The sequence below is a fragment of the Colobus angolensis genome, unplaced genomic scaffold, assembly GCF_000951035.1.
Source record: "Colobus angolensis palliatus isolate OR3802 unplaced genomic scaffold, Cang.pa_1.0 Scaffold181, whole genome shotgun sequence".
Lineage (NCBI taxonomy): Eukaryota > Metazoa > Chordata > Mammalia > Primates > Cercopithecidae > Colobus > Colobus angolensis.
Window position 1 is genome coordinate 2,921,171 of NW_012114944.1, and position 16,376 is coordinate 2,937,546.

The 16,376-nt window shown below is 48.5% G+C and overlaps 1 protein-coding gene across 1 annotated transcript in view; it reads left to right on the plus strand.

The window, feature by feature from the left end:
• CCDC180 (coiled-coil domain containing 180) overlaps window positions 1-16,376 on the plus strand; it is an 87,298-nt gene that overhangs the window by 68,871 nt on the left and 2,051 nt on the right. Inside the window, 11 exon segments of the mRNA XM_011939465.1 lie at window positions 1,816-1,935; window positions 3,572-3,744; window positions 4,042-4,159; window positions 4,161-4,294; window positions 5,918-5,995; window positions 7,526-7,592; window positions 8,406-8,547; window positions 11,738-11,898; window positions 12,461-12,598; window positions 13,085-13,196; window positions 16,028-16,133. Coding sequence (XP_011794855.1) covers window positions 1,816-1,935; window positions 3,572-3,744; window positions 4,042-4,159; window positions 4,161-4,294; window positions 5,918-5,995; window positions 7,526-7,592; window positions 8,406-8,547; window positions 11,738-11,898; window positions 12,461-12,598; window positions 13,085-13,196; window positions 16,028-16,133 — 1,349 coding nt within the window.

Genomic DNA, 16,376 nt, shown 5'->3' on the forward strand with positions numbered 1-16,376 from the left:
TTTTTGAGATGAAGTCTCACTTTGTCACCCAGGCTGTAGTGCAGCGGCGCCGTCTCAGCTCACTGCAACCTCTGTCTCCCGGGTTCAAGTGATTCTCCTGCCTCAGCATCCCAAGTAACTGGGACTACAGGCACCTGCCACCATGCCCGGCTAATTTTTGTATTTTTAGTAGAGACAGGGTCTCAAAACTCCTGGCCGCAATTGATCCACCCACATGAGCCTCCCAAAGTGCTGGGATTACAGGTGTGAGCCACCGCACCCGGCCCCACTTGCTTCTTTTGATCATAGCACAGAAACTGGTTTTCTCTGTTTAAAGTATGAATTGAAGCAGAGTTTGCGAGGAGTGTGGTTCCAAGCATTTGCCTGGCCCTGATCCTCAGAGCAGGTCTCTGGATGTCTATGTGCTTGTTTTTCTGCCATGAATGCCCGACTCTGTCCCCGAGTCTGCACAATGGACAGTGCACCCTTCAATGATAGGGGACATCAGGAGTTCTCTTCCTGGATCTACGGGTTCAACTCCAGGCAAATGACTTAAAGTTGCTCAATTCAGTCTCCCCTGGCCTGTTGCCCAGGCCACACCAGGGAACCTTTCCTTAACAGCCCAACCAGGTGCTCCCAGAACCAGACACCCCAGCCTGAAGGTTCTGGAGTGGGAAGCTTTCTCTTCACCATTCTCTGTCTTTTCTCTACCATTTCAGTCACTCTGAATTGCAGTAGTATTATTAGCACAGAGAGGACATTTTTCTGTCTTTATTGCTTTTTCTTATATAGTATATTGCATGACTCTTGAAAGAAACGTAAACACCCACAAAGCATAGTTTGCAGAATAAATGTCCCTCTCGCTATTCTCATTTTGCACAGAGGCACTCTAAACCCTGTTATGTATATGCATGCACTTGTTTCCACACATCCACTGAGATTACTTGCCCTGCAGTGCAGATGTGCAGAGCAAAGGTGGCTCCTGTATTTTGCCTGTGACTTGCCTGATGTCTCTTATGAGCCCCCTAATGGGAAGCAGGGGGAAGATGAGGTTAATCAGCTGTAACTCTTCAACAGGCTCTTTAAGGCAGCTCTACCTCTCCAGAACAGAAACATCCAGTCTCTCACATCCTCACCTCGCAACCCCTGCTCTGTCCTCTCCTGTTAGGGTGTTGGGTGGGTGCCAGGGGCTTGCCCAGCCTCCCAGCCAGGTGAGGAGCATGTGGGCATGGGTGTGTGGGCATTCCTGTGTTGACGGAGGAGGCTGGCTGGACAGTCTGCAGAGGGGTGATTAGGGGACAAGAGTGTGCCTTGAATGTGTGGCAAGAGGGAAGATCCTCGCAGTCGCATTCCTGCACACCTGTGGGGTGCTGCTCCAAGGGAGTGTTAGACATTGCCATGGAGATGGCCAGATCACTCTCCTACACACCCCTGCATGCCCTTGCCACCTGGGTCAAATGTTTCCTTCTAAACATAGAATGTGAGAGCCAGAGGAGATCCTAGGGAATATTTTGTGTCCCCATCTTACAGATGGGGAGACCAAGCTGAGCAAGTTTAAGTCATTTGCCCAGAGTTGAACCTGTAGATCCAGGAAGAGAACTCCTGATGTCCCCATCAGTGAAGGGTGTGCTGTCCTTCACTGTGAAGAGAAGGCCACCTCGCAGAGCCAGCCCAGCCTTCCCCACTCCCCAAGGGCCCTCCCTGCATGTGAGGAGCCTCCATCAAGCCAAGAGGCATCCTCACCAGCCCAGCCCCTGTTCCTGCACTTCCCACAGAATCTGCCCACCCTCCTGCAGTCTGCTTCCTTGGGGCTTTCTTCCTCCCTGTTCTCACTAGAGAGTGACCACAGAAGAACTCCTCGGCTTCGTCCAAACTTGGAAAGAAAAACTGAGCCAGAGGATTCAGTACCTTAACTGCAGCCTGGACAGGGTGTCCATGACTGAACTGGTCTTTACAGTAAGGAATGGGATGGGGTGGCAGGAAAGGGTGGGTGAGCTGTTGTCTGGGCTCCCAGGAGACCTGCAGGGGGGCTGAAGGGAACAGGGGACTCCCAGGCCTCCGCAGGACATCAGGCTTCCTGAGATGCCATGGAAAGATCACAAGCTGTGAAGTCAGAGCTGGATTCGAGTCCCCAATGGTCCACTTCCTTGCATTGGTCTTGGAGGAGACCCCTCAGCTCCTGGCACTACCTCCCCTGCTCCATCAGGACCCTCACTCACCCTATCCATGGAATCTCAAGCCAGTCCCACCTCTCAGCCTCTTCCTTCCCTCCTGCACCCAGGGGCAGCCCTGGCTTCTCCCCATGGCACCCCCAACACCTCATCCAGACCCCTGCCTCTTGCCTGCCTGATGACCACATCCTCTCACATCTCCCATGGTCTGTTCCCCGAACATGGCCGGAAGAGGCTGGTCTGACCATGTCACTCCCCTACCCTTGGGGCAAAGTCCAAACCCTTTCACTGGACACACAGCAGCCTCTGTGGCTTGTCCTCCGTGCCTCTTCATCCCTCTCACTCTGCCTAAGATGTCACTCCCCACCAAGACTCCTCTCACCCCCTGGTCTGGGTCGGGGTCTCCTAGCCCATAATACCTCCCACTTCCCCATCAGCCTGCAGGCCATGCGGTAGGGTCTCCATTTCAGAGGCTATCTGTCCTGAGACTGCAAGCCTGTATGGGCAGAGCCTGCATCACCCCCACCCCTGCCCACACCTCACACTGGGCTGAGATGCTCAGCCAACTTCCAGGGAAGGGCCCGAGAGCCAATGTCTGCAGAGTAGAGCAATGCTAGGCCCTGCTCTCACCGCCAATCCTTGACCAGCCTTCCTTCCATGGGGAGGCCCTTCCCACCATACAGCCAGCACCAGGCATCTATCTACCTCTGGTGCAGTGTCCAGCAGCGTGAGGCTCCAAGGGTCTAGCATGAAGGTATTGAGTGACTAGGAGACCTTGAGTGAAGGTCTCCCAGGACCTTCACTCAAGGGACTGACAGGCCATTGCTAAGATGAGACTCAGAATGAAAGAGAGAACAGCCTAGGTGCTCACCGCGGGCACCAATTCCACACTTTCTCTAGGAGCCTACTAAAGGGGAGTTGGCCACTCACTCTGCCTGGCATTCATTCCCCCATCCATTTGGTCAAAAACATTGACCAGGCACATCTGCAGGTCTAACTTCAATCTCACAGAAGATACTGGAACTTTTCTTTCACAGCACTTGTCCCAGTTTTGGAGAAGCATTTATTGGTATGAGTGCAAGTTAAATGTCTGTCTTTTCTGACTAAACCACAAGCTCTGAGACGGGAGGGGTCATATATGGCCTCCTGGCCCCTGTGTTCCTAGAATATGGGCAGAGACTTGTGAAGAGCAGTCACCCGGGAAACATTTCTAAAGGCATGAATAAATGGATGAATGAATTAATGGCTCTGTAAGGGAGATCACTTTACAGAGGAAAAAACAGTGTGGCTCAATGAGGTCAGTCAGTTTGCCTGTAGTCACTCCACTGAGGCAGGGTGGGAGGGAACATGAATTCGGCCTGCTGCCTCGCTGGCATCTGGGCTGGTCCTTACACACTCAGACCCTTCTCTCTGGCCTGCAGAATACCATCCTGAAGGACCTGGAGCAAGAGAGTGACATCCTGACATCTTCAGAAGCCCTTGAGGAGGAGGCCAAGCCGGATGTGGTCACCCCTGAGTCCTTCGCCCAGCTGAGCCGCATGGGGAAGCCCCTGATTGAGGACCCAGCTGTGGATGTGATCAGGAAGATCCTGCAGTGAGTGGCCCCAGGGTGCACCTGAGGCCCTGCCACCCCTGCCCCTGGCCCTGGACCTTCAGGGACCAGCTTTGGGGCCCCACACACTGGGGTTCCCATGTGAGTCCACCCCTGAGAGCCTGTGACCTCAGGCAAAGGGCTTACCCACCCAGAGCCCCAGTTCCTCATCTGAAATGGGGCTCGTAACAGGACTGAGTGACGTGGCGCTGAGGACTAACTGGGATGCTGCTCAGAGCCCGGCCTGAGCTGTTCCCATGGTCACCGTAGAAGAGCTCACACCCTTTCCTTTGGTTTCAGACTTCCCAACACAAAATGGCCAACCCACCATTGTGACAAAGATCGGTCCCAGACAGGTAGAGGCGCACAGGCCTGTGGGTCTCGGGGCAGCAGTGAGGCGGGGGCTGGTGGTGCTGTGTGGCCCATTCTCACCTCCTGTCCTCTGCTCCTGTCCTGGGTCCTCGTCACCCAAAGGCTTCAAGCGACATCGGTGCCGGCCAGAAAACTCTGGGAAGAAGGCCGTGCCCAGCGCCAGTGGCACCTCTGCAAGCAGGTAGGACACAGGGCAGCCAGAATCGCCCCTTCCCAGTTCATCCCCCAACACAAAGGCAGGACACGACCTATGGCTTTCCCAGGCTTTTCCTCGGAAGGCACCACAGTGCTCACAGCTCTGGGACTCCACAGGGTGCAGTGAGGGGTGAGCTCTGATGCCGGTTTTAGTCAGGTGCCATCCTTGGTTTGCTGGTTGTCCCTGGTGCTGATGGATCTCAGCCCTGCCACCTTCCACACATGGTCATGGTTAGAAAGACAGGGCAGATGGCTTTCCTGGAGGGACATCACAGAGCAGAAAGAGTTCTGGTCCTTGGCACCCTGCCCACCAAGTCTCAGTGGGGTCATTAGACTCAAAGTTTACCCCACATGCAGATTTTATGGAAGGTGCATATCAGAAGCCCCACGGCTGAGTAGACTTGCTAGCTCTTTGTGTCAACCTGGTTGACATGGGTTCGTTCCTGGTTTTGAGAAAGCAAGGGGAATCCCTGCTTTGCCTTTCCCTCCAGACGGTCTTTTTGAGCATGCGTGCTGTGTGCAATGAGGAAAGAAACAAAGACCAGCCATATGAGAAGAGCAAAGGCTACTGACTCAGAGCTGACCGCAGCAGGGAGTCAGCCACCATCCAGGGCGTTTCAGCAGAGCTCCCAGGGCAGGCAGAGGAGTGGGAAGCATTACCCTCCTCTCTAGCTGTGTGCTGGTTAGGGGATGCTGGCACAGGGAAGCTGGAGGCTGCCCACCGAAAGCAGGGCATCCCATGTGATGGGTTAGGGGACATGTTTGGCTTTCTCTGGTTGACCCAAAGTTGGAAATGAGGACAAAAATTAGGGAAGCTGTCATTTATTAATTAAGTCCTGGCCATTTGGGGCCTACTGTTATAGGTGATATTGTAGCTTCCTGGACCATCCCCAGGGATGACAATCTCCCTTCCTGCAAATCTGATTTAGAGCAGGCTGACTTCCTGGGTGGTTTCTTGTAGCTAAGGCAGGGCAGCCTCCTGGTTAGGTTGCTGCATGTGGGACACAGCTCTGTTTTTTATATGATCCGGCCATGACCTGTTTCCATGTTCAGTCTCTCAGAGGTTACAAAACGAAGTCCATGTCACTAGGGCTGCCAGACAAAAGAGAGGGTGCCCATCTACACTGGAATTTCAGATCAACACCACCTAATTTTTTTAGCATAAGTATGTCCTAAATGCTGCACGTGATACACTAATACTGAAAATTACTCTGTTTATATGAAATTCAAATTTAAATGGGCGTACTGCATTCTTATGGCTAAATCTGGCAACCCTACCTGTGACTCAATGTTTTTTCCCTTTGGGCCCTCATCACGGGGAAGCAAGAATGCAAATTTCTGGGCCTGAGCACCTCCGCCCCTCGCCCTCTCACAGCAGCTGTGGTTGGGTTTCAGCAGTTAAGGTGGTTAAGGTTTCAACCCATGGTAAGGTAGACTCACGGCTGTTAAGAAGGGCCATGTCTCAAAGGGCTGGGACCTAGAAATGGGAGTCCGGTTGCCCACGGGCAGGCCCCATTCCTCCAGAAACCCAGGCAGGGATCCTGCAGGCTCAGACCTGCCTTGCATCTGTCCACAGCCTCCAGACCACCCACCCACCTTTGTCCCACAGCCTCACACGCCACCCCAAGCCCAACAAAATGGAGAGAAAGTACCAGGTGCTTGGGGACAAGCCTCCTCCTCCTGCTGAGTGAGTAACAACACCTTTCCTTTTGACTGCATTTAACCTGTTTGGGGTTGGGAGGGGCAGCAAATGTGACTCAGCTGAGGGGAAAAATCAGAAAGGGGAACGGCAGGTCCAAGCAGAGGAGGGGTGGGGGGGATAGCAAAGGTCAAGGTCAGTTTGTCTCAGCCCATTTCACCTGAATTTGTTGAGAAACATTTTCATCAACATCTCACATTTTCCAAGCTAACAAGCATTCCCTGGTGGCAGGGCAGCAGACCCCATTCGAGGTCTGAGCTTTTTTTTTTGTACTCTTTTTCAGTACTTTCCCCCATTTCTCTTTTCCTTTATTGTAACTCCAGTGATTAAAACAAAAGCAGTTAAACTTAGTATAGCTTCATTGCAAGCAAATAAGCAAAATTCCAAGTTCAGAAAACAAAAAGCCTTCGAAGAAAGTCAAGTTCCACAAAGGAGCTCCCTCTCCCCCTGTATTAGAGATCCCCCCAGACAGTGGCCCCCTCTCATCAGCCCTTTCACCCTGGGACCTCATCTCTGGGGTCATGAACTTTGCAGAGGATGGCTGTGACATCAGGCAGCCCAGGTGTGGCCTCCAGCTGGCAGGTAGACAGTTCCCTCGTCCCACACCCAAGGACGCTCCTGCACCGTGAATACTTCGGCTCTCTAACTTTTATAGCTCGTTGCAGGAGGATGTTTGGTCCTGCATGAAGTCCTGTTCATTTGATTACTATTTATGAGTAATCATTCTTTCAGCTAATCGAGGCACTGCCCGGTGCAGGCACTGCAATGGGGCCGGGGATTCCATGGTGAACAAGTACAGACAGGTCCATGTCCTGTGTCAAAAGATAAACTCAGGCACATTAAAATATTGGTGAGTTTATTTGAACAGTCAGTAATTCATGAATTGGGCAGTGCCAGATCCCAAGTGATTCAGGGAACACCAGGGGAAACCTTTTATAAGGTGTTCATAGAAGGAAGGCAAAGAAAATATTTGCTTGGTTAAAGTGAGAAGTTCCTAGTTGGCTATTTCTGACTGGTTAAGCTTACATTTCATTTTTCTAGACGATGACCATTCATTCTGAGTTGGGTTTGTTTTCTAGCGAGAAACTCCAGGCACTGGAACCGTTTCAGCCTGATGGCCTCCCGTTTATGATCTTAAACACCTGGTGGCCTTCACAGTCTGCTGGGAGAGATGGAGGTTAATCAACCAGTCACATAAATCAATCCCAAATCCACCTGATTAGTATGTGTCATAAGGCTGAGGGGGCGTTAATCCAAGATCATTAAAACCAGGTGGTCAGAAATTGCTGCTGAGCTGGGGTCTGAGGAAGGGCAGGAACAAATGCAACCGAGAAGAGAAGAAAGTTAGCTGCTGTTATGGAGTGGAATCGGAGTGTGCAGAGGTCCTGGGGCAAGAGTGAGTAATTTCAAGGAGTGTCATGGCTAAAACAGAGCACTTGGAAAGTTCTGCTCGTTTGGTTCTGTCCATGTTGGTGTGTCTAGACCAGGCCCCTCAGGTATGTATCGTGTGTGTTGCAGGGATTTTAAGGGGATCATCTTGACCCTCCTCTGGGAAAGCAATGAGAACCTGCTGACGGTTGCAGAGGTGAGGACCACCACCCATGGCCTGTGCCTGCCCTGGAAACTACCCCTACCTTCTGCAGTCTGCTGATCATGGCCACTTGGGGGAAAATGAGGAAGAGAGGATTCCATCCCCGCCATGACCACAGCTCCCCAGCTTCTGTCACCTCCCTATGAGTTTTTTTTCTTCTAGAAACCAAACCTCATTCATTCATCTAATTGATCAAACATTTCTTAAGACACCAACTGCATGTCAGGTACTGTGTGTGTCAAGAGGAACAAGCCCACCCTCTGTCCCCAAGGCACCCAGGCCCAGTGGGAAGCTGACAGATGTGGCAGGGACACAGAAGGAGGTGGGGCAGTGGGAGCAGGCACCAGACAAGCTGCCCAGTGCCCTGTTCCTGCATACCCTGCACCGTGGTGTGGGTGAGTTCTCCTTTCTGCCTCCCACGGGTCTGTCTGCCTCCTTCAGGGCAGGGTCCCTGGCTCACGCATCTTTGTGGCCTGCAGCCTATACCCAGCTTGGCACTTCCTTGTAAGCTCCCAACCTGGTCACCAATTTGAGATTCCATTGATTTGGGTCTTGAAGAATAAATAGGATTCTCGCCAGTCACTCAGGAAATAACAAGGGCTGGCCATGGCCCCACTCACTCCAGGTGGGCCCAGGGAGGCAACACGTGTGACAGGGAAGAAGGAGTGTCTGCCTGTGTCACCTCCACAGGGGAAGCCATGAGCAAAGGCTAGGGAGTGTGGAGGTGAGGGCAGGCTGGTGGATCCCAGGAGCAAGAGTCAGAGTCCCATGGGGTCCTCACGCACACATGGCCACCCTCTCTGGCAGGAGTTCTACCGTAAAGAAAAACGCCCGGTCACCAGGCCTGACTGCATGTATGACACCTTTGACCAGTGTGCCGAGAACATCAGCAAAAAGATCCTGGAGTACCAGAGCCAGGCAAATAAGTACCACAACTCCTGCCTCATAGGTGAGTATAGGCAGCAGGTAGGCATGGAGAGCTGGGTAGGGTGCGAAGCCAGTGATGGAGCTCCGCCTTCGCCTTGTGGCCTGGATCTAGGGGAGGCAGAGGAGCTTCCCTGTGAAAAGCTGACCTCTTAAAATTAGGTAAAAACAATAACCAGATTTTACTGGGGAAATGTGACCACGCAAGAAAAAAGTTGACTTTTCTTGAGAAATATGGTGATTTGTACCTCTAAAAATATTTTGTTTCTTCTACAGATATTTTTGACAGCTTTATTGAGATACTTGCATACCATAAAATTTACCCGCGTAGTATACTCAATGTGGTTTTTAGTTTATTTACACTTATGCAGTCACTGCTACCATCAATTTTAGAAACCCCATCCCCCAGCCCCTCCCCAGCCTAAAGCAACCACTAATCTACTTTCTGTCTCTATAGACTTCCTTATTCTTTACTTTTACGAGAATAGAATTGTATAGTATGTAGTCTTTGGGACTGGCTTATCTCATTTTGCATAATATTTCAAGGTTTATGCATGTTGTAGATGGTGCCAGTACTTCATTCTTTTTTATCTATGAATAATATTCCATTGTATGAATCTGTCACACTTTGCTGTGGTCTACTGTGCTATTTCAGAGGCCCTCTGGGTAGAAGGAGGAGAGTTCAGGGGATAGCCAGACCTGGGCCAGGACACAGCACTGCCACTTCCCAGCTGTATTACCTTGGCCAAATGATCTCACCTCTTGAGCCTCAGTTTTCTTTTCTTTTTTTTTTTTTTTTTTGTGGCAGAGTCTCACTCTGTTGCCCAGGCTGGAGTGCAGTGGCGTGATCTGCAATCTCGGCTCACTGCAACCTCCGTCTCCTGGGTTCAAGAGACTCTCCTGCCCCAGCCTTCTGAGTAGCTGGGACTACGGGCACATGCCACCATACCTGGCCAATTTTTGTATTTTTAGTAAAGGCCGGGTTTCACCACATTGACCAGGCTGATCTCGAACTCCTGACCTCCGATGGTCTGCCTGCCTTGGCCTCCCAAAGTGCTGGGATTATAGACATGAGCCACTGCGCCCAGCCAAAGCCTCAGTTTTCTTGTCCTGTGGACTGCAGATATTAATAACATCCACCACAGAAGGCCTTCTTGAGGATTAAGTCCCTCACACAGACTTGGCATGTACAGGGAATTAAGCAGTGATAGTGTTCATAGCTGTGGTTGTTGAATGACTGGAATTGAAACTGCAGGCATTGTTGTGTTTCTCTAGCTCAGCGTTTCCCCCATGTGAACTCTGGGGGATTCCATCCTACATGATTGTCCTCAAAACAAGGGTTCCGTGGTCAAATGGCCTTGGAAAATGCTGCAGACTGCATCCCTCTCTGGTAAACTCACAACTAGTGAAGACTGCTATTTCCTGCAGCTTGGCAGGCTAATGGGGGATCCATTCTCCCACTAAAAACATGTAAAATGCTGCATAAGATATTTTTGTAATAAAATCTTTTAAATGCATTAGAAAGCTATCTGTAAAGTGAGAAACACACAAAAGCCAAAAATTAAGTGAAAATAGAAACTCTGAGTGACAAATTAAGTAGTAACCCTGGTTATTGCCCTAGGGGCATTTGCTGACTCCCAGGTGAACTTGAGCCTCTATTTTCATGGCCTCCAGGGTATTGGGAACAAGAGACAAATCCACAGACCTCAAAAGTGGGAAGTCTAAAAGGAGCAAGCCACCTAAAGCTGGAACCCAACAGGGCTTCCAGAGTAAGGCAAATGAGACGGAAACCAAGCTCCTCCCTCTCTTCCTCCAGCAATGAGAAGGAAACTGTTTTATCAAAAACCATGGTACTGGGTGAAGAAAAAAAAAACTCCAAAGAGAAATCCAGAACTATATGCCAGTCCCTGTGTGGTTTCTAAATTTATGTTTAGATAATTCACACTTATCTAAACATGAATTCAATTTTGCTTTTGTGGCTCATCCAAAAGACCTCAAGCTAATAACTGAGCTTAAAATGATCTTGAGTTGGTGGTGTTCAGAAGCTTGTTTGTTGGAGATATAACAAATTCTCTCTAGGAAAACTTACCTTCAGTTCAGGCCTCAAAGGATTCCCACAAATAAAATGCCCAGAATAAGAGCTCACAGTAATAAACAAAGAGCAGCAAAATTCCCATAAACACAAGGAAACAGTGTTTATGTTTCCTAGGCAGGAGGAGACCAGCAAAGACTTGAGATATTATAAGTATTGGACACAGAACATAAAATAATACACTTCTAGTCAAATAAAAGGGGAATTGGAAACATGAATAAGAAGCAAGAGACTATGAAAGTGACCAATGAGCTATAAAAGAGAATAAAATAGAACTTTTATGAAGGAAAAATTAAGAGTTGAAATTTTAAAACTATGCATGACTTTACTACCAGGTTACATATAGCTGAAAGTAGAGTTGGTGAACTGGAAGACAAATCCAAAGAAAATAACCAGAATATAACACAGAAAGATAAAGAGATGAAAATATGGGAGAGAGGTAAAGAGACATAAATGAAAGAGCAGGTCTAACATACAGCCATTTGGAGATACAGAGAAAGAAGAAGACCTAGAATCAAGGCAATAGTCGAAATAATGGATGAGAACTTGCCAAAAACGCCAAGAGACACAATGCATTTTAAATGAGATGAGAAGTCTGCAGAGTATATAGGAGAAGCCCTTTGAATTTATTTAAGCCTTTATTTTATTTTATTTTATTTTTATTTTATTTTAAAGAGAGGGTCTGACTCTGTGGCCCAGGCTACAGTGTGGTGCAATTATAGTTCACCATAGCCTCAAACTCCTGGGCTCAAGCAATCCTCCCACTTTAGCCTCCTGAGTAGCTGGCATGTACCATCATGCCTGGCTAATGTTTAAATTTTTTTTTAGAGACAGGGTTTTGCTATATTGCCCAAGCTGGTCTTAAACTCCTGGCCTCTAGCAATCCTCTCACCTCAGCCTCCCAAAGTGCTGGGATTACAGGTGTAAGCCACTGCAACTGGCTAAGCCTATATTTTCTATACTGGTTTGACCTCAGGACCCCTTTTGATGGAATAGCTGTTACCACATTAGAGACCAATATTTTGTCTTTGGGAAGCTGCTTTGCGCCTCGTTGTAGAGATCACCTCTGCAACTTGATTCTAATCTGTTCCCTCCCTTGGCCTCTTACCCGCAATTCTGGCAGAATTACGGATCCAGATGAGGAGATTTGAGGAGCTGCTGCCCCAAGTGTGCTGGCTGGTGATGGAGAATTTCAAGGAGTACCACTGGAAAAAGTTTTGCACCTCCATAAAGGAGATCCGAGGACAGTTTGAGGGACAGCAGAAGCAGCTGGAGAAAAGAAAGGTGAGGGTGTCAGGACGAGCCCTTCCACTCCAGGACCAGGGGAACTGGGAGTTCAGAAATGGTGGCAGGTTGTGGGAAGGGCCAAGTCCAAGGGAAGAAGGTGAGCTGGGCTTGGGATTTTTGGATGGGGTCTGAGGGACAGGAGCCATTGGCAAAATAAGAACTGAGCCAATAGCTTCTACATAGAAGGTGTTCAGTAAACTCCTTGTTGGCTATAGTGGGTGGGTGTGCTGGGTTCCATGGGGCTGTACTCATTGAGATAACAATAATTGTCCACACTGGTCTTTGGAGCTGTGGAACATGGGTGCTGCTGGTTTCACTGGACTAAAGCTCTGATTGTGCTGGACAGATGCTCAGCCTTTTCTCTTCCAAACCCCCTGAGTCAGCTCTAGCCATGCCCCCACTCTTAACCCCTCTGCTACTCTTCTGCCCACCCATCACCCCCACACATCCGGGTCAGAGGACACATGAGTCTGGCCATAATCATAATTGACAGAAGACATAGGTCAGTGACTTTTGGTGGGTTAACATCACTGCTGAATTCTGGATTGTTTGATTAAAGGACAAAAATGCCCAGAAGCTCCATCTAAATCTTGGACACCCCATACATTTCCAAGAAATGGAGTCTCTACACTTAAGTGAAGACAAAAGGCAGGAAGAGCTGGAGAGCATGATTAGGATGAACAGGGAGAAGCTGGAGGTCAGTGATACTATTGATTCCCCAGTCCAGGCACGCTCCATAAATAGCCCAATGGATAGCCACTGACAGCACCAGGTGCAGCCCTTTGTTGATATCTTGGCCAAAGCAGGCATGATCGTGGTTAGGTTTTGTAGGTAAAAATGGCCATTATTGGCGTTTTAACTTGTATCCTTTTTGACTTCTAAATTAATTAATTATAAAATTACTAATGATAACTTTTATTTTGTGATCCATGTCTAGTTTTATTTCCTCTTCTGTGAATTGTCTGTGTCCCTTGTCCATTTCTGAATCATTTCTTATGTTTAAACCAGATCACGTCTTGGGAGAGGCCTCCTGGCTGAGGGCCAGATGCTGGTTACTTGGACACAGTGGCTATAATGGCTTGGGTCCCCAGAACTCCCTGCAGAGTTCACCCATCCCCTCTTCAGCTGGCCTTGGAGGGATGATTCTCTCCCAGCAGCACTGTTCTCACCATGTTTTTTCCAGGAATGTACCAGAAGGAATGGCCAGGTTTTCATAACCAACTTGGCTGCCTTCACCGAGAAGTTCCTACTGCAGTTGGATGAGGTGGTCACCGTTGACGATGTCCAGGTTGCAAGTAAGAGGCACCACCAGCCTTGTGTCCTGGCCCCCGGTGCTAGTGAGGGCTAGGTTGGGCAGGGGTCTGCTTTCCCCAACTCTATCGGAGTGAAAACAGGTGATCCATTGAGGGAACTGATTAATTTTTGTTTTCCTTAAAAACAATTTTTTGATTAAAAAGCAAATGCCAGATGGCCCAATGTTTATATATAAAAAATGAAACCCTATTGAGTAAACATTTCCATACTCTTGGGGTTAGGAACAACTTTTCTAAGTATGACAGGAGAGCGAGAAGCCATAGAGGGAATGGCTGGCTCTTTGTAGCCAAAACAAAAACAGAAACATGTCAATAGATGGAAAGACAAACCACAAACTGGAAATGTATTCCTCACAACTTATAGATCAGAGAAAGGTCTGATCTCCCTATGGTACGAAGAACTCTCACAGGTCAAATTTTTAAAGAGACAAAGGACAAACCCATGCTCTTCAAAAGAGAAGCAGTTCATATGGCTAGTCACTGTAAAAGATGCTCAGCTTCACTGATGATGAAAAATGAAAATCTAAGTATTATTTAGATATCATTTCTCACCAACAGCCTGGCAAAGTTTTTACATTTGGTAACAACGTAAAAGAATGTCAAGAAACAGAGACTCCACAGCGGCTCTTGGTAGAGCATACCTGGATACCACTGTCTTAGAGAACAATTTGTCAGTTCCTGTCAAAATTCTGAGTGTTTAGACATTTGGCCTAGCATGTCTCATTCTAGGAATTTATCTGAAAGAAATACTTGGATACTTTTTCAAAGGTATATGTTCAAAAATATTCACAGCACTGTTTGAAATGGCAAAGAATTGGAAGCAACACTAACATGGATATACAGAAAATTCAATGGGCCAGGCACAGTGGCCCACACCTGCAGTCCCAGCACTTGAGAGGCTGAGGCAGGTGGATCCCTTGAGCCCAGGAGTTTGAGACAAGCCAGGGCAACATGGCAAAACCCCATCTCTACTAAAAATTTAAAGATTAGCTCGGTGTGGTGGTGTGCACATGTAGTTCCAGCTCCAGCTCCTGGAGGTGGAGGGCGATTGGGAGGGTGCTGAGGTGGGAAGATTGCTTAAGTCTGGGAAGTCGAGGCTGCCATGAGCCTTGATCACACCACTGCACTCCAGCCTGGTGACAGAGCAAGACCCTGACTCAAAAACAAAAAAAAAAAAGAAAAGAAAAAGAAAATTGGATGCATAAATCCTGTTAAACTAGGTCTGCGTGTGCTGACACGGAAAGACATGAAGGAGGGCTGTTGTGTGAAAAAACAAATGGACAAATAGAACATGTCTATGATCCCATATTTTAAAACACATGCATGATATCAACATGCATACTCACATCTGTTTAAATGAATCTGTGTGAGAGACAGAGGCAGATACTGGTACCAAACTGCGGATGATCACCTCTACTGGGTGGGATTGAGAGAGATCCCTAAAACCTTTTTTTTTTTTTCATCACGAAGTGATGTTTACATTTTTTAAAATGTACATATTACTTTTATAGCTATAAGATTAAAATCATACATTAAGTGTTATCCATTTATCACTGATCTATAAAGTAATTAAAATAGATCCTTTTTATTTGTAAAGGTTTTTATTACAAAAACAATAAACGTTCATTCCAGTAAAACAAGAAAATCAGTATGAACCAAGAAGCAAGTGAAGAACACAGTCCTTTCGCCCTGAAAGCAGTGCCCTTTGCACTTGCTGTTCATCCTGCCAGACCTTTCCCTTTGGGCACAGGCCTGTGTGTCAGGGTGGCTGGGGAAAATTACAGGGCTTGGACACTTTTGTGACCTGATTTCCCTGCAGGTGAACCTTGACCGGGCTGGCCAGTCAACACTTCTCTTCTTCAGCGTTTTCAGTTGTTGCACACCATAATTTAATAAGCACTGTAACTTACTAATTAGTCCCTTTGCTATTGAACTTTGAAGCATTTCCAGTTTCCCACTCCTGTAATTATGCTGAAGAGAATCTCTGCATCCATACATCTCTAGGGCAACAGACTCCTAGAAGTGTGGTGTCTGCATCAAAGTGTGTACACATTTTTGAAGTGTTGGTCACTTTTCTATATCAGAGGTCTCTGTCAAGGGTGAGCCTTGTTTGGGAAATCAGGGCCTTGCAGAGATGCTGGGGTCGAGACCCCAGGGAGAACAGGCAGGTGAGCTGGTAGTGGAGCCGATCCCAGTCCCTTGCAAGGAACCCCTGAGACAGGAAGACTCCCTGCACCAGGCCCTAGCAGGCCTCTGCCTGCTCTGTAACTCAGCTTCTGAGCCAGGCCACCGGGCCTTGCCATTCATGGCAGAGGAGTGTACAGGTTGCCTGCTGATTCTCTGCACACAGAGCCCCCTACCCTCTCACCCCCTGATCTAGAAAGAACATCAGAGCATCAAAGATTGGCTTATTGAGCTAGATAGTCAAGGGACAACCTTGAACGTGTTTGTTCCAGGGGAGGTTCTTAGTTTGGAACCCGTATGAGCTAGCCTAAGCCAAAGAAGGCTCTATGAAGCATATCTTGGGACTCATGGAAACTGCAGGAAGGTCAGAGCATCAAGCTCGGGTTTGGAGCTGGGAACAGCACCCACACCACTGCTTAGATTCCTCCAGCCATGACCCCCTGCCCCTGCCACCACCCCGAGCTGTGTGGCTGGTGCATTCAGCTTCTCCATGGAGAGGACTCAGCCTGCCATAACTCCAGTGGGGAGGAGGGGCGTCAGTCCTCCCACCTCTAAGTGTAATGCCAGGAAATCACTCGTTCTCAGGATGTTGGTGTGGCTGCAATCACTATCCTGTTTCTTGCCTCTAGGGATGGAGCCCCCCAAACAGAAAATATCAATGCTCATACGAAGGAAACTCGCTGGGCTCTCCCTGAAGGAAGAGAGTGAGAAACCCCTGATTGAACGTGGAAGCAGGTGAGAGCCAAGAGCAGCAAGGACTACTGTAAATGGCTGTATCTGCCAGGGGGTGGTGCAGTGTAATGGTTAGGGGCTTGGGCTCTGAAGTCAGACAGACCTGGGAAAGGCATTGTGTTCTGAGCCTTAGGTTTCCTCATCTATGAAATGGGCATGGCCACCTACCTTGATATTATCAAAAGAAAGTTAAATGAGGTAGTATATGAGGTGCCCCAGCACATATGAACAGCTCAACAGCTATTA